We start from the raw sequence: 23,521 nt of genomic DNA on the forward strand, positions 1-23,521 counted from the left end.
ACGTTGTTATCATTACCGTGGTTATCGCTTCAACATTTCTGGATTATCACACAAGTTTATAACAAAGAAAACGCCGGTACTTTGGCCGTTCTCAGGTTGATTTTTTCTCATGCCTTCTAATAGCCGGAGGCCACGAACACCAGACTGTCTTATTTCTAACTATGCCCGAACCAGACGTTTTTCGAGTAATCGTGAAAAAGAAATCTTCTGTTAAGAAAGGGCGTAACATGTGGGCGGTAGTTTACGACGGGTCAGTACATTAATTAGTTACAAGCAAGCTGTTGTTGAAAGAATTCTCACAAACCTTGGCTTCCTCAACAACGTAAAATTGGTTTAAGTCAGTGAATGGAAGTCAGGTGGATTAGAAGCTGCTTAGACTTGAAACAGAAAACGCCAGAAATCAAGGAGGTACGAATTGCAACAACTTCCATTTTATGTGGTAAACTTAAAACGAAACAACACAGAAAAATGTTTAAAGAATCAACAGTACAAATACGTCACAGGTGATGAGTTTTTGTCCAGTTACAAGTACTCCAAACGGCGTCCAACAATCCGAACATTTAAAGAAGTTGTGGAAAAAACATGAAGTTTTGAAAACTGAAGTGAAACTACTTTCGTTACCTCCCAAGAATGGGTGCAAACTGATAACGCCAGAAAAAGTAAGCTCTACCGGTTAACACATTTATGAAGACTGGCGTATTGAATATTATGTAGACACAGCGTTTTACAATATACTAGTTCCGACGCCGGTTGAGTACAAGGCTGTCAGAGTTAGCCTGTCACTATTTCACCGGAAAAAATCGTAGGGCTACGCTCGAAGCTATGTTACTTGTAAAAGTAACTTAAATGTTATAACATAGTAACCTAAATACTCAACCTAAAGCTTTCCTATAATCTAAATCTAGCTTCAAGCAAACCCTAAATAGCTAAACACAACTTTTTGCATGTCCATTCTCCTAACCTATTCGTTTTTACAGCGGGCTTTATGAACTACTTGCGTTGAAATAAACTTAAAGTATAAATGGGCTTAGTTAACTAAATTATCATACTTCCAAGAAGCGTTACAAGATTTTCTCCTGACACCAGAGTTTTTAAAAAGCACGACTAACTGACTTACATTGATATTATTTTTTCAACTTTTTTATTCTATTTTGGCTTTAGTGGCCGTGCTAACCATTATTTATCTGTATCATTTAGTTACATTATTTTTGCACATTTTAAGCCCTTCGGGCTTTGGTGCTTTTTCCAGGTTATTGTTTGCTGGTGGAATTTTTTTTACCACACTATGCACTATGATGGTTAGCGTTTTATTTTTCTTTCACCCCTAAACAATATTTCAACAATTTGTTTGACACCGAAACGCAGTGACGCCACAATCCTGAACCAGGACCATTTTGCTTAGTACCCTGCCCGCTGTATTTTTTGGTTCAAACTCAAACATTTTTTCAACAACTTTTAACTTAAACTTTTTGCAACTCAACACACATTCAAACATTTTTCGTTCAAACTCTAGAGCCTAAGCAAAAAATAATTTGAAAAACATGACTTGGGGCAGATTAACCAGTCAGCTGAGAATTCTTAGTAAATCACCCGCCCAGTTGGCTTAATAGTTAGCAACACCGTTGTTTTTTAATCAAATGTTCAAGTTTACAGCGCTACTATATTCTGCCTTGTTATTAGTCACTGAAGTGAGCAGGGTTGAGCCATCATTACCAAAGTTTATGTAACGGTCAATGAAATCTCCTTGTGTTTTATCCACAAAGTATACATCGTATAATCGTACACTTTATTTGGTGCTAAGCACCAGTTGACTTGAGCGGCTGAAAAACTGAATTGAAGCATGATGTAAGTTCCAGTGTTAACACAAACAACATTTTATTTCTTTCAAACCACAACCAAATTGTTGCTTATTTGCTACAAAAACTTCACACTTAGCCATAAACAAGTAAATATTGAGATAATTTTAGTTCAGTATAACTGCAACAAAAATATATCAAGCCAGCGCTACAGTATGTTGGTTAAACATAAACAATAGTTCATGGTCTTTTAAAATAATTTGCTGATATCACATTCTAATGCCCACACAAAATTACAAACAATAAGCGAAATGGTACGTACAAGCACAACCTTTGTTCCAGGTTCGATTCTAGTCCTTACGAAAATTAAACTTTTACAATTGAGAGCATGGCAAGCAAAAACTCATCATCGTTTAATTTGCATAATAAGGAATGTTTTTTGAGAACAAAACGTTTGAATAGTTCAGGCTAATGGTACACAAACATTAAAGAAAGCCCAAATAGCAAATTACACTACACGACTACTGTCTTCTTAAAAAATCAGTATATAAATAAAAACATGCTGTAAAAATTCTGAGAAGTTTTACGATGGACTGCGGATGTTGAATGTCAAAAAGGTAAAATGTTACATCTGTTACTCAGATGTCAAATCTGACTGCTTGTCAGGCAAAATGGCAATAGAAAAGAAAAATGGAAAGCAATCACTAACAATCGCAAATAAAATATTTGAAACTAAACATTGTACCCTGTATCAAAACACATCACTTAAAAATCTTTCAAATTACCTTCATTAGAAAGAGAAACAGCTATTTTTTACAATAAAAGAATATTTCTTAAAAGTGCAACAACTAGTTCTAAAAACATCCACATTTCACTATTACAAATTGGAACCATCCTGCACCCACCCTTTAACACTGCACAAAAAGCAAGCTTCATAGCTACAAAAATGCACATAATAACAAGAAATATCTTGCTTCTACAAAAACCATAAACCAGTCTACTATGCATGAAAGGCAAGCTTGGTAACTGCAGACATTTGCATAATAGGAAATATTTCGCTTCTGAAACAAGCACAAACCAGACTACATTCGACCTTCGACCACAGTTTTGTGATAATCTATCGATTTTGATTTTCCTTTTGAGGGAAAAAAGAAAAACAAACTTAGTTGAAAGGCACCGAAAAATATTCCAATTAGATTGGGAACCTGTAAAAAGGAATTATTAAGTTTTAATAACAAATTGATTTATTTAAATGAGTAACTTATATTTAGTCAAAAATAACTTTATGTCCACATGTTCTCAAGTTTTGGTTCAATGAAGTTTAGGAGATTTTAGGCTTAAAATAAACAAACTTTAATACCATAGTCATTAAGAATCCCATCCTTACCTCAACAAAGAGATCAATTCTCATATAGCCATAAATAAACCATTCTAATGCCATCAAAAAATATACAAGCGACAGAAGAAAAGAGATATTTTCTGTGCTTTTCTTTCGTATCACCGACGCCTAAAGAGAGACAAAATCAACATTAAGCTGTGACTTTCAAGTTCAACCTATTAACATTTAAATCTAGTTTGATACTAAAAAGTTTATTTTGCTACATGACAAAGTATCAAACCACTGTTGATGAATATTCAAGTCATCAATGTCTTTGACAATAAAACAGAGTAAGTAGGCCAATGGTGTTAGCTTGGTATATGGTGGTGTTATTATGAACTTACAGCAGCAGAAAGGGGAGCGGCATAATTAACTATATTAAAACTGGAGCAAATCATCCCTTGGTGGTAAATTGCCTTCTCCCCTTCAATAGTCACGTATTTTGTATAAGCCAGCACAGCAAACAAAAATATTAACAAGACTGTTACTGGTGGTGCGACTGTATTCTGTAAACAAGACAAAACATTTTACAAACATGTTAACCATAACAAAAAGATGAACGATAACAATTTAGTAACAACATAAATTACTGAGTTAATTTTCGACAATAGAATACCTATTTACCTTGCTTTTAGTATAAAAGTAAAATAATGCAACGTAAAATCCTTCAAATACTGAACCAATTACATTAACATAAAACATAGTGTTGTCATCTGTAAGCATTCCATATTTTGTCCACAAGGTACAGCTGTAAACGCACAAATATATTGTTAAATGTTGTTAATTTTAAATAGATTAGATCTTATCATTTTTAAATCAAAAAATTGTCATACTGTAACTATCTTATGCGCAGCTTGCAAATAGCAATCACTATAATAATGGTCACACATATTTCACAGATAATAAATCCAGCTGTCAATCACATCCAACTTTGTGGGACAGTAATTTTACACAGAAAATGCGGCTGTGAATAAATGCAAACTCTAGTCCAGAATTAAAACTCCATTTGCACTGCTGATTACCAAAAAATTATGAGATAAAGAAACAACTGTCCCTTGTAAACAAACAACCAATTTGATTGTTCTACTAATTTTGAAAATTTTTTGATTGTGAATCGGACATATGCTGTAACGCTTCTTAAACTAACAATCACATTTTCATACATGTCAATTTCAGGTATATACATATGTTAGTGTTTTGCTCAATATTTATTTTTCAACCTCTTTGGAGCAGGGCACATGAACTAAGTTACACTGATTAAATTTACTTGTATATAGTTTTGGCAATTCTGATTGTATTGTTGGTAGACCAAGGTAGATATGTTACATAGATTGTACTCTTGCATCATAACATCAGTGTGTTATGCATAATCACAGTATACAACATAAGCACCTTTACCTAACAAAGCAAGCTATAAAGGGATGAACAAGCAGTCCTTGGGTACTCTTTCTTCGTATGACTTTAGAGATAACTTGCCTGTAAAAAAGCACAGTTGTCAGACCGTTTGTATTAACATAATAAATACCTGATGGGCCTAAACACGTTGTAAATTCGGTACTAATATGAGTAATTTTACTTATACCGTGTTTATTACACTACTGTAACTGTACTGTAAGTCTTTATAGCCTACTAAGCATATTTACTTACCATCCAGTTAAATACATTAAAATTGTGGTAACTGTGGCTGCAAATGATACGGCACCACTCCAATCCATTTTAATTTTTATGGTAAGCAGGACATTGAAAATCAACTGCTTAAACTGCAGCTATGCCGATACAATACAAATAACGGTTGCTCCCGTTGCCTAAATAACATAAATTACTACCCTCAGACGTTTCGGCTAAAGCCAAATCAATCTAAGTGTGAACCAGAAAATCCAGTAACGTGAATAAGTAAGAGAAGTTACTGTGTAACCGCAGTGGCAAGAATTTATTTATGTACGATATAATAAGTCCACGGGGCATTTTTTATACAAACACATCAGGCCTACATAGCCTAGCTTAAACTGAGCCGGACATTGGCTGCCGGTGGTTAGTCGACGGCATTGTTTGCAACTACAATAGATCAACGAGACCAAAGAAATAATATAATCTTACTAAAGTAATGTAAGCCTAATAGAAAAAGTGAAACAGCAAGGTTGCTACCGACGTTTTTTTACTTAAAGTAATGTAAGTTGTACATTTTCCGTTAGCTGATGTTAAATTTCCTTAAACCTTGGATAATATTTCTACTTGACCAATGACCATCACTTTTTAACAAATGAATATACGACAACGAAGTTCTTGGTAACTCTCTTGGGGTTTTCCCTAACTGCTGAAGCGTTAAAACATGCTACGTGTTTCAACCTTTATACAAAGTTCATTGAAGGGTACAGTTTGGGAGATGTCATGACAAAAATGTTTTCCAAAACAAAGTTTGCGTAAAACCAAGTTGTGCTTACCCAGCAGAGCTGGAAGCGGCACGACCAGGATGTGGTTAGTTTTAAATACATTGGTTGGTGAGAAAGATACTTATTTCTCGATTTATTCATCTTTAATCGTACCGTATCTCGTATTTTTCGCAATTAACTGTTCGGAGCGAAAATGACGATGCTAACCGTTATAGCTTTAACATAATGAAGAAAATGCTTATAAACAATTAATGAACCGGAAAAAATAGATGGCAATAATAGAAATATTCCAGTAGTGGTTGCCGAAACGCTAGATAGCAATAGCATGGCCACTAAACCCACTTTCAATGAATAACCATCATTTGAAGTTACTGAAATGGCCGTCTGACAGTGGTCAATGGCTAATTTGTAAACGCTTTTGTGTTAATAATTCAAGCATTTTCTTGCAATAGCAAACCATACACTTTGTGTATAATTTTGAGTGATGTTTTTTTATCAGCTAACATTTTTCGGGTCTAGTATACAAGTGCACAACCACAGCATGCCTGTGTACACTAAACCCAGCTCAAATGGCGACGTCATCTGGTTATGCACTTGTGTACTAGACCCCATTCTTCTCTGCTTTTGTCTTGTATTACTGTTGTGCTGTAAACATACAGGAAATTGATGGTCATTGAGCCATTCTTATCAGTGTATGTGCAAGCCATTGTTTTTGACTAGACATAATAAACATCATGACAAATAACCATAGATACTATTCTGATGTTTATACAATAAATTTAAAGTGCTCTTTAACACGTAAATTGTTCCGAGTGATGTTTTAAATACACATTATAATGATATGTACACATAGTCTAACACAGTAAATATGTTTTATAGTTATCTTAGTAGTTTATTTTAAGGCAAGTCCACGAATCACTTTTGATATCCTTTTAAATTTTATACTTGCCTACATGTATTGTTGTTTTCTATTTGTCGATAATGCTGAATTTGTCATTTTAATTGCAGTTTTAATTGTTTTTTTAAAGGCTAAGTCCAAAATGTCCTCATATGTCCTTGTAACGGGCGGGGCAGGTTATATTGGTAGCCACACTGTGGTTGAATTAATTCAAGATGGGTTCACACCCATTGTCATTGACAACTGTGTAAATGCAACAAGGTGCCAAAGTGGAAAGGTACTTAAAGTTCTGTTTATTTTGCTATATCTACTCTACATTTTCATATGTGTTCAATATGAAACTGAATGATTAAATGCAACAATGGCATAATCATATCTGTTCATGGCTTAGTAGTTTTGGACATCCGCCGGCAAGCAAATTGTTGATATAAAATCATTTCCTTTATCGCTGTTGTCTAGAGATTTGTTTTTGCCAACACCTTCAATTATAATTATTAATCGATACATCATTAGGGCAGTTTCTATTAAACACAAGACTTTTATTTTAGATGCCGGAAAGTCTAAACCGAGTTCAACAGATCACTGGAAAAGCAGTAACCTATTATGATTTTGATTTATTGGACAAAGACAAGCTTGATGAATTGTTTAAAAAATACAAGTTTTGTGCTGTCATGCATTTTGCTGGACTAAAATCTGTTACAGAGTCAATATCAAAACCCATGGAATACTACGAAGTTAATTTAGGAGGTAAATAAACGTGTTTAAACGAATAACAGTTATATCCATAAATGCTTCAAATATACATTTGTTTAACGTATGTGTGTCTTTTCACAGCTATGTGACATTTTGATTTTTTCTATTGCAGCGATAATTAATTTAATTGAGTGCATGAAGGAACAAAATCTGAAGAAGTTGGTCTTCAGTAGTTCTGCCACTGTATATGGTAAGCTTTTGCACAGTGTTCAATTCCGTTATTCCTAAATGTCATTTAAATACACATTTTGTATACATACCATACAAATTTGATTCGCCGTTTTAAAGTGTTCTGTACATTTACTGGTTACTTTTAACTAGATGTGTGTTGTATAGCACAAACGTTTCTTTTAAATAATGCTTATTATAAAAGATAACTTCTAGATAGCAATTGTATTCACCATTTGATTGTTGCATGCAGTAAGCCACAAACTGACAAGGTGCTAGATTGTGTTTAACCATCTAAGTAAAATAACACTTAAGTGCTTTCCAAACAAAGTCTCGATATAAGAAATATTTATTTAGCACATATTATAGTTTGTTTTGGCCACTTCAGTTTAGACTCGGACACTCGAAATACTTTCACTTTCTTAAAATATTATTCATATCATATGGTCATCAGTGTTAAAGCTGAGTACCATATTTCTTTTGAATCCGGTTTAGTGAAATTATGAATTCATTTTGACTGTTTTGTTTTGTGAAACAAAAGTTAGGGTGCATTGCTGCTTGGTGTGTTATATAGTTGTGTTTTTAGTCTTTAATGTTAGTCTCTGCTTATCCGTAGCTATCAAAGCAGCTGTGGTAATCTGAAAATATATTCAAAATTCACTCTCCTGCATCTTAAAGCTCACATCATGTAACTAGACAGAGATCAAGAATAACTATTGTAGTTGTGAGAGTATCCCAGATAATGCATTTTGATATATAACATTATGCATTTCCAGGTCCTCCTGAAAAATTACCTGTTGATGAACAGCACATAGTAGGAAAAGGGTTGACAAATCCTTACGGCAAAACTAAGTTTTTTGCCGAAGAAATGCTAAGGGATGTCGCCAAAGCAGATGAAGGATGGAATATTGCACTCTTGCGTTATTTCAATCCAGTTGGTTCACATATTTCGGGGCTGATAGGGGAAGACCCACAAGGACCCCCAAATAATCTAATGCCATACGTGTCACAGGTATCTTTGTTTTTTCTCATTATTTTTGTGTTGGTTACGTTTAAGTTTCTGGTTGTTCATCCCACAATGATTGGAAGAAATCTAAATTGCATTGACATAGCTTATTAGCTGAATATAAATATCTTGAGCAAATATCTTGGGCAGATTGAATGGAGAACCATTTAAGCTTTTTACCAAGTATACATGATGTGTATTGCATGCGCTGAAACTGTAATGCAGACAGATAAAACAACTTAAAAACACATTTTATTTATGTTTTATGTGAATAGGTTGCGATTGGTAAACTTCCTGTGCTTAGTGTATTTGGAGATGACTATGACACCCCAGATGGCACTGGAGTCCGTGATTTTATCCATATTGTTGACCTAGCCCAAGGACACATTGCAGCACTAAAAAAACTACAGGAAATTAATGGATGCATGGTACAAATTTACTTTCAACTAACAGCATTACGTTAATGATTAACAATCTTTCCCTTGCGTTTTGTAAATATTGATTGCCATTGCGGTAATGCTTAAAAACAACTATTTGTTCGATTTTCAGGCTTTTAACCTTGGTACTGGCAAGGGGTATTCCGTTTTAGAAGCTGTCAAAGCATTCGAAAAGGCCTCGGGCCGGAAAGTACCTTACAAGATCGCACCCCGTAGGCCAGGTACAAAGTACGATCGTTTTAACAGAAACTTTGGTTAGATCAGCGTTTTTTGGCCCGTTCGGGAGGTATTATGCTGGGCCTAGTTGGCTGTAGAGTGTAGATATACTGGAATCGTTCATCTTAAAATGATATATCGTATAATTAAAGTTAACATCACAACACACCCATGAAGTTTATTTGATGTTTTTTGGCATATTTTCACATAATTTGCCCTTCAAGTCAACTTGCAACGCCAAGTATCTATGCCCGTAAGACTTCAAGAATCAGAAAAACAGTGTTTTCTCACGACCCACTAATGTTTTGACGTCATAACCTGCCAAGGACTTCACATTTGAATGGGGCAAATGTTTACTATATTCGCGCTGGAAAGTACCTGGCGGGCTATGACGTCAGTATTGATTGGCAGAAGCAGAAAAATTCTTATTTTTTGCTAATTGCTTTAAGGTTTGAGCGAAAAGGGCTTGGATTTATTAACTACATGAGACGTGCTTTAGTTTAAGACAAACTTGTTTTAGCATTTCATTTGCGTTTTAATAAATAACTTAAAAATCAATTAGCATATTAAAGTTATGATAGAATGCCGGTAGCAAAACTAACCACGACCTACGGAAGTATAGTTTTTTGTGTTATACAGTAATATCCTGATAATATATTACTTTTGTTCAAAAGTTATATATTATTTAAGCCTATTTTAACGGGTTTTTAATTTACAAGAATAAGAAAACATCCATCGCCTTTTTTTCAGGCGACTTGGGCAACGTTTACGCAAACACTCAACTTGCCGAAAAGTTCTTTCAGTGGAAGGCGACGAAAAGTCTTGAAGAAATGTGTGTTGATATGTGGCGTTGGCAGAGCATGAACCCAAACGGCTACAGGCCGGCTGATGCTTAGCGCTTACGAACGGTGCTGTTAAGTTTTGTTTAGTCTGCGTTTAGTCAAATTTTATTCATAGCCTCAATTAAGTAAAATGTTTTTAGAAATTAGGGTTCTTCATTCTGTATGATTAACAGTATGTGCTATATTTAGTAAATATATATAGTAAATAACGTAAATTATTTACATTAGCAATTAACTTTACCGTGACCTACCGTGCATTATTATAGTCCTATTGACATGAGGCCTAGAACTTGGTGTTTTTATTATTTAGGCGGTGAAGCAGTAATAATATGCCGCAGTCTTACCACTGTTTTACTCGTTTGATACCGTCTGATTTATGGTTCCTCGCTTTTATCGATCTCGTTATTGCATTAATCGTAGCGCTTTATAATGTAATATTGCTGTTTTAGGAGTTAGTATAATTTATTTCATGCAGTTTTTATACGTACCTTTGTGCGTTTAAACAAAGAGTAGTGTGAGTTATACAAGGCGGCCTGTTTCTGTTTGTTGAGTTGAAAATCGTGAGAACAGGGTCGGCAGTTGCACATAAATGCGGTAGTGGTGATTCAACATAGTCTTCATGGCTGCGCGACAAGTCAAGACTCTCAAAATCAAGATGGCGAATTAAATTCTGCCAGGTGAAGCCAGTAAGGTTTCACCAAATAAGTCGCTGTGAACGATTTACATTTTGCCATCATCTTCGCTGATACTAATTACTACAGTATCGCAAAAACTCGCCATGTAACAATATGTCGAGATCACCGGTGGTCGGACGATTCAACCCACGGACGATTCAATCCCGGACGATTCAACCCACGGACGATTCAACCCGCGGACGATTCAACCCGCGGACGATTCAACCCGCGGACGATTCAACCCGCGGACCATTCAACCCGCGGACGATTCAACCCACGGACGATTCAACCCGCGGACGATTCAACCCAGGACGATTCAACCCGCGGACGATTCAACCCGCGGACGATTCAACCCACGGACGATTCAACCCGCGGACGATTCAACCCACGGACGATTCAACCCACGGACGATTCAACCCAGGACGATTCAACCCCGGACTATTCAACCCACGGACGATTCAACCCCGGACGATTCAACCCACGGACGATTCAACCCGTTTATAAAAACGTCTACGCAGTTCGTTATCAGGCACGGATGCCGCTTTTTCCACTATACCAATACACATCTTGTGTTGAAATAAAAACAAGTTTATGTACCGTATTGTAACTAGTAGGCCTGCTTAGCGAAAAATAAAGCCTACACGTCGATTAAAAGTCAAACCTTAGAAACAACTGTTTGTTGATTGGAATGAAGATTGCACGCAAAAAAAGTCTATATGGTCAATTTTTTTTAACCTGCTCAGAATGCTATCACAAAACAAATTTCAGTCTTGTGCGACGTGTAGTACAGAAGTTATTAGGCCAATATAAAGTCAATTGTTTCGTTAGGTCAAGATACGGTCAATTGTGTCTTTTAGGTCAAAATCTATTAAACTTGTAATTTTGTAATATTATTCTTCCGTTTTTCTCTTTTCTTGTACCGCAAACAATTCCAGTGCCCCAAATCAGAGGCCTACTTAGAACCAAAGCCACCAAGAGAGGGAAGGCCTTTCAGCGCGTCTGGTGGGTTGAATCGTCCTGGGTTGAATCGTCCTGGGTTGAATCGTCCGTGGGTTGAAAGGTCCGTGGGTTGAATCGTCCGTGGATTGAAAAGTCCTGGGTTGAATCGTCCGTGGGTTGAAAGGTCCGTGGGTTGAATCGTCCGGGGTTGAATCGTCCGTGGGTTGAATCGTCCGCGGGTTGAATCGTCCGGGGTTGAATCGTCCTGGGTTGAATCGTCCGTCGGTTGAATCGTCCGCGGGTTGAATCGTCCGCGGGTTGAATCGTCCGTGGGTTGAATCGTCCGCGGGTTGAATGGTCCGCGGGTTGAATCGTCCGCGGGTTGAATCGTCCGTGGGTTGAATCGTCCGGGGTTGAATCGTCCTGGGTTGAATCGTCCGTGGGTTGAATGGTCCGGGGTTGAATCGTCCGTGGGTTGAATCGACCTGGAACCGAGATCACCAGTGTGTCAAATAAATTTAAATGTTTCGGGGTCACTATTCACCACAACTATACCCATGACGTCCAGTTAATGACATCTTACGTTGCAGTGCGATTTGTAAAAGTAACAAGACAAACAAAAAATCAATTCTGTGAGGACTTGAGTTACTTTGGATAGCGATAGTGATTTCGGCATGAAGAGCCTATTTGGCTGTAACGTCTCCTGTGAACCACTGTCATACTGGCAAGATCATAGAACCAAAAACGAGAAAAGAGCAAAGCGATTGCGGCATGCGCACCGAAGCAAAGCAATATGAGTAGCAAATGCATTCACACCAATCAGCAAAAAGCACGAACTACAACGAAGTAATGTAAATTGTAAGGTATAAAATGTTATACAAAAAATCAAATTTTGTTTTATTAACTTAAACTTTTCACTACAGGTAATCCATCGACCATCTTAGAGCGTGGTGCGTTATAAATATCATAAATCGACCGAAATTTTGAGCTATTCTACTAAGAAATCAAGTCGAGTGCCCCCACTTTTTTAATGGCTCATATTAAAAACAATTTCTTATCCTATAGGACCTATACGATGATACTTTGACAAATACCTGGACAGAATGGTCTTTCTTGGTGGAAGTGAAATAATGTAGCGACTCTCTACTTCATATTTAATGCCTCATACGTTTAACGTGGCGTTCCTCGTAAACATATTTTTCGTGTCAATTTAGTAGGCCAATTTGTTTGTGATTTTATACCACTTCAACGCTTAGAAATGGTCATAACATTGTTTTTAAGTCCTGTCATTAAGCCAGGATTTGTAGGCCACCTTCTTTGCTCGAACAGCTTCTTACATGATAAGATTTATAGGGATATGCTTAAAATTTATAGGGGATAGGCTTACATCATAAAATTTATTCGTATCAGGTGGTTAACTTTTTTTCTTTGCTTGTTGGGGAACGAAATACAAAACGCCAATCACTGTTTAACTATTTCCCTGAACCTGACCCCTAAACCCAAGGTTTCTGAGTGAAAGACTTACGTTGGGTCATTTTCGCGTCACAATGCTGCGACATATTTAGCATGACACGGCAGGAAAGGGCTTAATCCCACATGATCCCCGCACCATCGCCGGTTGCAACTTGTGATCAATGGCATGGTAGGTTACTCGTTACTGTATTGTACCGTGTTGTAATACTTATTTTCAGCCTGAGTAAAGTCTTTTTAGTACGACTTTTACTTAAACCTAGCTTCTCTTTTTGTTTTCGTATGTAGAAGTAGTTCTGTTTAGATTTTGTTAGTTAAGAAGCGATAAGGTAAAACATTCATTCCCCATTTAAAAACACACCGTAAACCAACACAAAAGTCTGTACATTTTAGAGATGCTTGGTGATGACAAGGTTCTAAACAGGGGTTCACATGGTGCGATCACGTCATAAAGTTCATTATTGCCATTTCACTTATGTTCTATGGTACAGGCTGTGCCGCAGTAGGCTGTCTGTAGGCTAATTCTTTGTGAAGCTGTCGAACAAAGCCGGGGTTAGGCTAACTACAGAACAAGCTGAGCCTAAATCTGCCGAAACACGACTAAAGAACTAGGCTGGACCCAAGTAAGAACGTATCGTACCATATTATTACATAACGTTCTGGAGTTCTATAGGCCTAGGCACACAGATCTTTTTCAGATGTTGAATGTACCGTACTGGCCTAGCCTACTGCTATGCTATTACTGATAGGCGGTAGCGGCCATAGTGGAAAGTGTTGCACCTGTACGCACGGGGTTTATCAATGTGCACGCTGAACTTTTTACGCCGATTTGTAATAAAGAAACAAAAATTAAAGGATGCAGTGCACGACTGATACACGATACCGGTACATACTAACCCACCAGTTCCCGTCCAAAACTGCCGTACTTCCAGTCGGAGGTAGTGTTAGGTAAATCCTATATTTAAAGTATCATCCTGTTAGCCGGACTGGAAAGTACAGCAGTTTTCAAAAAGAAAGCGTGCTTGTAAATTTTACATTGCTTGCTCCTATTTGGTGGACTTGGTGAACAGTTCTTAATTCAGGCAATTTGATAAAAATAACAAATTAAAAATGTATGACAGTCAGCATTTGCATAAAATGTTAGTTCGGTAGTCCTTGCTTTAGCGATGAAAAATCATTGTCAGGTTTAAGCGGTGCAAAGACCTTGCTAAGGTTGAGGATAAAGATTATCATACCACACCATATGAAAGTCTACCAATTTAAAAAACACCTACACTACTATGCAAGTCAAAAATTTACATACATCAGAATTGACTGTTTTAAAAATTGTGAAAGGTTTTTTGCCCTAGATCTTCAGCAGAAAAACCCCAGATTTCAGGCTAGTCTCATCCTAAATTATGAATCTGGCTGTAGGAACTTGCTCAAATACTAAATTGGTAACTTAAAGCTCACCTCTGCGGAAATACAATCTTCATCATGCAAATATTTTTATGAATTTTTATTTTCCCTTGCGCTGGGAAATAGTTGAATTGCTTGTAACAGACACTTCATTTACTTCTTTGTTACCCAGTCAATCAGAAAAGGCATTTACACATTTAATTGGCTTGCATATGTGTTTTTGATTTAACTATATTTTTAACCAGATTTAGACGCTTTTATTTTTTTATTTTGTTTAACAGTAATGTACAACATTTCGAAACACCCAAGCTACCTTTTGTGCAAAGCAAGCCGCATGTCACTACGACTAAAAAGTCGACTTTCAATGAAATTTTCTTTTGGTTTGAGTCATGACCAAGTAGATGTTAGTGTAATGGTGTAACTCAAATAAAGATTTTGTGACATTTAGGATATATAATTTGTAAAATATATCTAGACAAACTAGATTAGAAAGATCTAATTATGACTTAATACCAATATACAAGTCTTTTGTCACCGAATACGTTTCGGGACTTTAAAAGCGATTTCCACAGCAATCAAAAAGCAGAAAATAAGTAAAAAATATGCTGTTGCTATGTACAACTTTGTTTGTAAACCTTGGGTCAGAATTACCCTTATTCTTAGCAGAGATAATGAAAAACCGCAGTTTTTTCAATTTTTCATTATGTTGACGAGGCTGAGATTCTGCTTCTGGTTATCAATGTTAAATTTGTTGTATGTTTAGTACAACTTGTTTTATTCAGTTTAAATCAGCAAGATTGGATTTTTTCTGTACATAGGTTGGCTGTCACCTTGCGGCACCTATTGGCGTAACTGCTAACACAGTCTTTATACAAACTGCACATTTTGATTTCAATTTCTATAATAATGGCGCATAGTTTGAAAAAAAAAACCCGAAAAAAATGTCAGTTTAACAAGGTATCCAGATTAGTGAATTTATAAGAACGGTGAAGCTTTTTACAGGGCAGTAACACTCACCGTAATCGAAACTAAAATGGGAGTAGATAAATTGCTCATTTGGAGAAACCGATGTCAACTGATTTTATTATATTAATTTATACTTGTCTTGCCAAAAAGCGTTATATTAAAAGAGATTTAACTCTTTCTCAGTTGTCCCACTCATACAAGGTTATGGTAAACTAGGTTTATTTTTACTGAAATGGATGATATCACCATTGATGCTAGAAGACAAGAATTATTGGAAGCAAGGTTTTTGGGAATTCCTAAGGCAAGTCTTATCTATATCTTAGACAATGCATATTGCTTGGTCTCAATTTTCTGTTTCTTGTGATAGGCTCAAAGTGGGTCTGAATCAAACATGAGCACTGGTAGTTCTACAGGAGCTGGTGCAAGTGCATGCAGTGATAAAGAAACTGACAGCATATCTGGCTATCCAAGCACACCGGAAAATGCTGCTGACAGACAAGACTTAAGAAAAAGCAGAAAAAGAAAAGGTACATATGTAAAAATATTGTTGAAATGTAGGTGCCATCCCCATTGGCAAAAATTGTAGCTTAAAAGCAAAATATGTCTGAACATTTAATGTTTTATGACTTCACTATCAGATCATTTAACACTTGCTTAAACCCAACTTGATCCACCAGCTAACCTGATTTATCATCTAGCTCTGAAGTTCTGAACTAATCATTAATGATCATGTTACGATAGTTACACTTACTTATACATGAGTATTTCATTTCATTTAGTTTACATTACTAGCCCAGTATTGTGAACAATGTGGTTTTCTAGTAAAATAACTTTCTACAAATTTTTTACTCTGTCTATCAGAATGGAAATCATTTAGGGACCTACATAAAATTGAAAAAGGTCAAAATGGTCGTTTGATTTTTATGTTTAAAATTTTTTTTTTGTGTCATATAATGATACACGACTGCTTTTCTTACTTCAGGTGAAAGTTATGAAGCGGGACTGAAAAAGTCTGCAGGAAACACCAACGTTAAAAAGATCAATGAATATTTTGAGCCAGCAACAAGCCCTGCCCGTAATACATACAACCAGAGCGAGAAACAGTTGATGTCACCTAGCTATACAAACCAAGTATGTCACTTTTTATTTGAATATGGTGGAATAATCGGGCAAAATTTTACAATCACACCAACGTAAAAATGTTTAATGGCCTTCTATTATGTCCGATCAATGTAAAATACTTGTATATACATATGTAAATGTGTGGCTTATATATTCGTCACATGCAATGCTTAGATCATTCTAAGTTTTGAAAATTATTTTAAATATTATTATCGAAGATGAGATCGTCCCCATCATCTCGTCACAGCAACTCAAGTAGCCACATAGACTACTCTGGACTGGTCCACTTGCAGCACAAGCATTTTGTGCAAAAAGAATCCAAGTATGAATGCTTTATCAAAGGGATTATTTGAACTAACGCGAACTCGTATTTTAGTCAAAATACATCTAAGTCAAAATACATCTGCATATGTATGTAGAAGGTATTCTGCTGCAGAGTTACTGTTTGTGAACATGTTGTTGGACTTGTTTTATTTGTTTCTGCAGAAATGTTCAAACTGAACTTACGTCACGTTTTATAACTCAACTCATCTCAGCACACAGTGGCCAGGACAGTGAAAACAATCGTAAGCTCGACGAGCTTCAACGGGTGCGTCCTTTATATATCAGATCAAATAATTTTGTGATCGCCACAATGTTTTTTTGTTTTTACGTTGAAATTTGTTTTACTGAACTTTGGATTAGAGCCCATATATACCCCTCATCCATTACAACAATTTCAAGTTGTTAAGTTGTTGTAAACTTTTAGCAAAACATCGATCTGGAATATCATCTGAATAGAACAGAGGAGCTCGTTACCAGATGTAAATCACAATTTTTTCGATGTCTTAAAATGTGCCAAGAACTTCTCATTGAGAAGACAAAAAGCGAAAAAGTTGCCGCTAGACGTAAAGCAATGGAAGGCAGACTTAGACTTGGCCAGTTTACAAGACAAGGAACTGGATACCAAGAAACTTGGACAAATGGTTGGGCATTTACTGAACTGGGAGAGTAAGTCTCATTAGGATTATATGAGAACATTCTCGAACATGTAAAAAGAATCGTAACCATGCAGTTAATTGCGATTTATTGGATGTGTTTGTTGTACTGTAGACTGTAGATATACTTTTTTTGGTATGACCTTTGTGTGTGGTTTTTCGCAATAAACTATTTTTTCCTATAAGTTGTTATATGTAATGATTAACTCTGTAAAGTAAAGTAAAGTAACTTATTTTTATGTAGTAAAAAAGATAAGATTAACAAAGAAAAAGAAGACATAGAAAAAGCTCGGAAGACTTTAAACAAACGACGACCACCAACAGCCTCCGCTCGTGGGAAGTTTAGTTCGGTGGAAAGTGATAGTTTTGTAAAACCCAAGGTGTAATAATTTGCATTCTTCATAGATACAATTACTTCAATTAAAAACAATTTGCTTATTGACTGGTGTGTTCAGCATTCCATGTGTTGGCTATGCTTTTGCTGACTAAGTCGTTACTACAGGAGCCAAAAGACACTTTGTCTGCTCAAGATTTTCACGAACGCGATGAAATTTTACGTCAGCGGCTGAACGCCGTCAAGCGCGATGAGCTGGAGCTGCAATTTGAACTTGAACGCCTTGAACGAGAGAGAAGCTTGCATATTCGTGAACTGAAGCGGATTTCTAATGAAGACAACTCTCGGTAAGTCAAAACAACTCATCCATACACTGCATAGTACGCTGAAGCACGATATTGATCATGACATTGCTTATTTACAGATTCAATGACTACCCCGTGTTGAACAAACAATATTTATTGCTTTCCCTACTCGGAAAAGGAGGGTTTAGTGAAGTGTATAAGGTGAAACTTGTGGATTTAGGGGTGTCGTTTGTGAAGTTTCATGTATTTAACTTGTTTTATTTTAACCTCATCAAAATAGCATCAACAATGAATAACTCCACACGAAAATCATAACCTTTTCATGGTAATTGTGGTTGCAAATCAATGCCGGTTAGTAGTTATTTTACTCTTGGTGTATTTTCAGGGTTTTGACATGGAGGAACAACGATATGTCGCTGTTAAAATTCATCATTTGAATCCTGAATGGAATGAACAGAAGAAGCTGGACTATGCGAGACATGCGCATCGTGAAGCGGAGATCCATCGTCGAGTCAATCATCCTCGCATTGTCAGTCTCTACGATCGATTTGACGTCAACATTAACACGTAAGTTTGAATTGGATGAAATTGGCTACTACAGAATGAAAAAAAAGATATTAGAAATTAAGAGCAAAGTGTTAAGAACTACGTGTTATTTTGAGAATTCCTTCTGGAGCCAAAAAACTAAGAGTTATATATTTTATTTTGCAGATCTTTTCAGTTATGATAAACAAACAGTAACTTTAAAAGTCTGCAAAATAAAATGATTGCTAGTTTCTTGGTTCCTGTAATTCTTCTTAGACGATTAAAAGTGTTTTTTCGAAAGATTGTCATGACAATATGATTAAAAGCATCATTTTTGTTTCGAAAGATTTTGCACAGTTTTGGAATTTTGCGGAGGCAACGATCTTGACTTCTATCTTAAGCAGCATAAGTTGATGGGGGAAAAAGAGGCCAGAACCATCATCATGCAGGTCATCTCAGCACTTGTCTATTTGAATTCCCTCGAACGTCCAGTTATTCATTATGACTTAAAACCTGGTTAGTTTATCCACAATGTTGTTTTGTTTTGCACAAAACAGTTTTCCCAGTGGTGACTGAATTTTAGCGATTTTTATGTGTAAGTTGAAATCTGTGATCTTAAAAATGATATGATCATGAAATGAGTTATTTTCAGGCAATATTCTTTTATGCAACGGCACTGTTTGTGGAGACATAAAAATCACCGACTTTGGCCTATCCAAGCAATTTGAAGAAGCCAGCTCTCACGAGGGGATGGACTTAACCTCACAGGGTGCTGGCACATACTGGTACGTTCAGGGTCTTCAACAATTCCTTCGCTTTGAAACATTACGTGACTAGGGTTCCCTAATTTGAATATTTATTGTCAGTACCAAAGTATCAAGTTTCAAAATAATGACAAATAGGAGTTCTGAATCTATTTTACTGCTATTGGAATGTCTAATGTAATGCCATTGAGCTCTTTGTCCAGCTGCTAACGTCGATCATCATAAGTAAAATGTTCTGTGCTATTTGATGAAGTTTAATTTGCCATCACAAATTGACATTTCTGAATGTCATGACGCCTTTATTGTTGTATTGCCATGTCTTTGTTATGAGGCTGCTCTTAAGCTGTTATCACTTTCTTTTTCGATGAAAATTAAGCAAACTTGAGTTATCGGATTAGCCTGGCAGTTGTTGTTTTAGAAATATATATTTCAACCTAAACAAAGCATCTCTTTTTTGACTTTGTATTCCCTTATTAGTGTACTATGTGCTTAATAATTCAGTTTGTTTGAACCTAATCTTAATGAAGTGTCGTTTTCTTTGACATTTGATTTCATCCAGGTACCTTCCTCCAGAGTGCTTTGTTCGAGGTCCAGGAGGACAACCTCCGAAGATTGATAACAAAGTCGATGTCTGGAGTGTCGGAGTGATCTTCTACCAGTGTTTGTACGGAAAAAAGGTAACGTCAATTGAATAACGATAAGATAACAGACCAATTAGACAGAAGGCTATAACGCTGTTTATCATAACACGGATATTATTCAGCCAGGTGTGCTGTACAATGCACAACCATGCATGTACCGAGTGATTTTGTAGTTAAAATGCGAAGGGGTGAAAATGGGTGAAATTTTGTGCATTGTTTTTCTGAAATTTGAACAGGGAAGTATGGCTTGGTTATTGCATATTACATTTGTTTAACTTTTGAACCTTAACCTTGCTGAACCTACAAGCGGGCTAGCTGGATAAAATAAATGAGTTTGAAAAAAATCTGGGCTGTAAATCGCTGGTATACAAAGTTTCTGAACAATGGTCAATAGTTGTGCCCAGTGCCGGATTTACCAATAGGCTACGCAGGCTGAAGCCTAGGGCCTCAAAGTCCAAGGGCCTCGAAATTCAATTTCGAAGTTTGGGATTGATGCCGCTTTAATTGCTTTAGAGAACCTTACGACTTATTTTTAGGGCAGGGGTTCGTCTTTTGGGCATTTTGACACCTTTGGTATACCTTTTTGTACCAAAGACATCCCAAAATTAAGAACGTGCAAATAGTGTCAAATAGTAATAGGAACATTGGTTGCTTTGCACGCACAGTCGAATCTGACTTCAAAAATAAAATAAGGGGCCTCACAAATGGAATAGCCTAGGGCCTGTCATGGTCTAAATCCGGCCCTGGTTGTGCCATAGAAATAATAGTTGGAGAGCACTATGCTATAGAGTTATTGAGCATGTTATAGCTAAATTTCAACGCAAACAATCGTAAACAAATATCATATCTTCACAATCAGCCCTTTGGACACAACCTCACACAGGAGGCCATACTGAAACAAAACGCAATTTTGAAGGCAACTGAAGTGGAATTCCCAAACAAACCTTCAGTTACTTCTGAAGCAAAAGTGAGATTACTAAGTTTTCAAAAATAATTCCTGACGATATTTACGAACTTGAAGTTTATTTAATATATCGGTAACTTGTCATCCAGCATATACATAAAATTGTCGAAAATTTGCATTTTTAAAAACTGTTAAAGTATTTAAATCACTTTTTTCCAGTCTTTTATCCGTCAGTGTCTCTGTTACCGCAAAGAACAGCGTGCTGGTGTTGCCAAGCTTGCCGAACACCCCTATCTTAAACCACCGATCAACCGAAGAGCAGCTGCCACTCAGAATGGTCCCAGTGTGATGCCACAGTAAAGCATCGGGCCCAGACGTCAGCTGGCGTATCCACAGCAACTTATTTCTGGCTCTTGCCAAAACCGTTATCGGCTTGGCCCGAAATTATATGAAGGGTGCTTTAATGTCGCGTAGGAAAAGAACCGTGTCGAAATTTTTAACTTTTCGAAAACTGCTCCTAAATTATTCCGGCGAATAACCGCCATTGTATATGAATCAAGTCCACGTCGTACAGTGCATTCTTTCTGCGCTACCGCCACATTATTATAATCTTTCACGCTTTTACGTTCGAGTTGGGGACTTTCCCGAAAATAGAACTTTATGACTGACAGAAGAATGGTTTTCTATTTTTCGATTGTGCTTTTGAGCGTACCACGTTTTTCAGGCTTCAATGGTGTTATGAATAAAACGCTTCGTTATATCAATGTACCAGCTGGATTTTAGTCGGTTTGTAACAGTCCTGAATTTGGTGAAAGACTCATTGTAGACGTTTTGTTTAACCATGTTGCACCTAAAATCTAAATGGTGGCGAATGCCCTTACAGTTTCTATTGCAATGGAATGGAACTTTTATTGGGGATCGTTCTGATAGTTAAAGGAATGTGGAAATCTGCTCTAATTATCATGCGTAGCCGTCCTGCAAGTTTTTCAGAAGAGACACTAGGTAAAGCTGTTCAGGACATGAAAGAAAAATGCCTGAAAGCTATCAATTGCAATATAGAATAAGGCTGTGTCATCTAGGATTTCTAGTGACTGGCGAACTAATTTGTTTTTTTAACGGACACCTATATTTGTGGCTACAACTCGCTTGTTGGCGCTGGAGTGCCAAATACCTGGCTTTTCTCACGATATTTTAAACCTTGGTTAAGTTTACGTGATTGAGTTAGTTTAGTGCGGTTAAGCAACTCCGATGATCATCGTAAATTGAAATTGGTATTACAAAACAATGACATAGGCATGCAGGCACGGATTTAAACTTCGGCATACTAATTCAGCAACGTAGCCTAAATGCATTTATATGTTACCATATTTATTCGAACAGAGGGGTTTCTTCAAAAACCTTCTGTGGCTTCCAATAAGGGGCGCATTTTATTTTTTGTCGTAATGCATTTATTTGACCAAGATATACCGTATGTGCCCTAAAATTACTGAACTGCTTTTTCTGTTAATCAGTAGTTGTCTAGCCTAAGCACAGTTGGTCTGGATAATTAGGCTACTGGTTAGGTAGGCTACAGTACAGGTAGATAGGAATTGGCTATAGTTACGCTCACGTCGTCGGGTTTTCTTTGTTGGTAAGGCAACGTTTTTACACTTCCAAGTCGTACGCTGCAAGATTTTTAGTACTGTAGAGTAACTTTAACATTTCATGCGCTTTTTAATCAAGTAAATAAAGTAACATTTGTGTCAGTGGTCCCCAGCTCACAAAATCTAAAGACCTCGCGTCTTCATGACTCTGTAACCGAAGGGTGCACAATAAACTCGCATTAGCTTACATTAACCGTTTACGTCCAAGTTTACGCTTTTCATAGTGGTAGACGTGACATTTATGTTGATCTTTGCCCTGAGTATTTTGTGACATTTTCATGATTTACAAAACCCAATTTACTTGGTAGATTTGTATAAAAGTCATGATCTTAACCTTCGAGAACGTGCGCAAAGTAGTTCGCCACTTAGTGCCGTGTGCAAAAAAAATTTGCGGGTTTTTTCTTCAGTAAGTTATAGATTGCTGAAGCTTTCAACCCGAGATGAACTTGGTGTTATAAATTTTTAGAAATCTCGGTAGATGTAATCTGAATCTTAGATAACAGAAATTGTGTCAACCATTTTATTTAAAAAAAATGCGAACTTTTAAGTTAATACTGCAAAGTGTTAGAATAGCTGAAACTATAAGTGGTCTGATACGTATCACTAAGCCAGGGGTGGCCAACCAGTCAGAGACTAAGAGCCTCACTTCTTACTGTGTTAACCGCAAAGAGCCACATCATACAAATTATGTTTTATGACGCTTTTTCTTATTACGTCATAATACTGCATCAGATTTTGTTTCAGTTTCATCATCTTTATTCTGGGTCGAAATCTGATGTAATCAGTCATTATTTAGCAAATATCAATTGAAGATTAGCAAGTAGAGATTGCTTTTCTGTATTATTTATCTGCCTAAAATGGGTAAAATGTGCTCTCTTTCGGAGGTTCCAATATGAACGAAAGTGCCGCATAATACCGGGCAAGGAGACGCGGGTTCGCCAGGCCTGCACTAAGCGATAGAAACTCAGTATATCG

At 36.6% G+C, this 23,521-nt stretch overlaps 3 protein-coding genes across 3 annotated transcripts; 2 read left to right on the forward strand and 1 right to left on the reverse strand.

Moving 5' to 3' along the window:
* The first annotated feature begins 198 nt into the window (after positions 1–198).
* LOC143468392 (UDP-glucose 4-epimerase-like) lies at positions 199–10,413 on the forward strand. The gene is made up of 9 exons (XM_076965580.1): positions 199–408; positions 504–659; positions 6,593–6,739; positions 7,011–7,209; positions 7,328–7,405; positions 8,160–8,395; positions 8,665–8,817; positions 8,939–9,047; positions 9,793–10,413. Exons 1-9 carry the CDS (start codon positions 346–348, stop codon positions 9,936–9,938), a joined length of 1,287 nt encoding a protein of 428 aa, XP_076821695.1. The 5' UTR covers positions 199–345; the 3' UTR covers positions 9,939–10,413.
* LOC143468405 (sugar transporter SWEET1-like) lies at positions 1,859–5,373 on the reverse strand. Its single transcript, XM_076965596.1, has 6 exons — positions 4,822–5,373; positions 4,573–4,650; positions 3,799–3,922; positions 3,519–3,680; positions 3,184–3,303; positions 1,859–3,001 (listed from the first exon to the last, which is right to left on the reverse strand). The coding sequence occupies exons 1-6, from the start codon at positions 4,887–4,889 to the stop codon at positions 2,879–2,881; spliced, it is 675 nt and encodes a 224-aa protein (XP_076821711.1). The 5' UTR covers positions 4,890–5,373; the 3' UTR covers positions 1,859–2,878.
* Positions 10,414–15,436: 5,023 nt separating the features above from the next.
* On the forward strand, positions 15,437–21,671 carry LOC143468386 (serine/threonine-protein kinase tousled-like 2). The gene is made up of 15 exons (XM_076965567.1): positions 15,437–15,632; positions 15,699–15,858; positions 16,314–16,462; positions 16,672–16,775; positions 16,940–17,042; positions 17,202–17,443; positions 17,675–17,810; positions 17,933–18,111; positions 18,189–18,270; positions 18,455–18,636; positions 18,941–19,110; positions 19,247–19,379; positions 19,918–20,035; positions 20,859–20,966; positions 21,123–21,671. Exons 1-15 carry the CDS (start codon positions 15,564–15,566, stop codon positions 21,261–21,263), a joined length of 2,076 nt encoding a protein of 691 aa, XP_076821682.1. The 5' UTR covers positions 15,437–15,563; the 3' UTR covers positions 21,264–21,671.
* Positions 21,672–23,521: the final 1,850 nt, after the last annotated feature.

This window comes from Clavelina lepadiformis, chromosome 8 (genome assembly GCF_947623445.1).
Source record: "Clavelina lepadiformis chromosome 8, kaClaLepa1.1, whole genome shotgun sequence".
Taxonomy (NCBI): Eukaryota; Metazoa; Chordata; class Ascidiacea; order Aplousobranchia; family Clavelinidae; genus Clavelina; species Clavelina lepadiformis.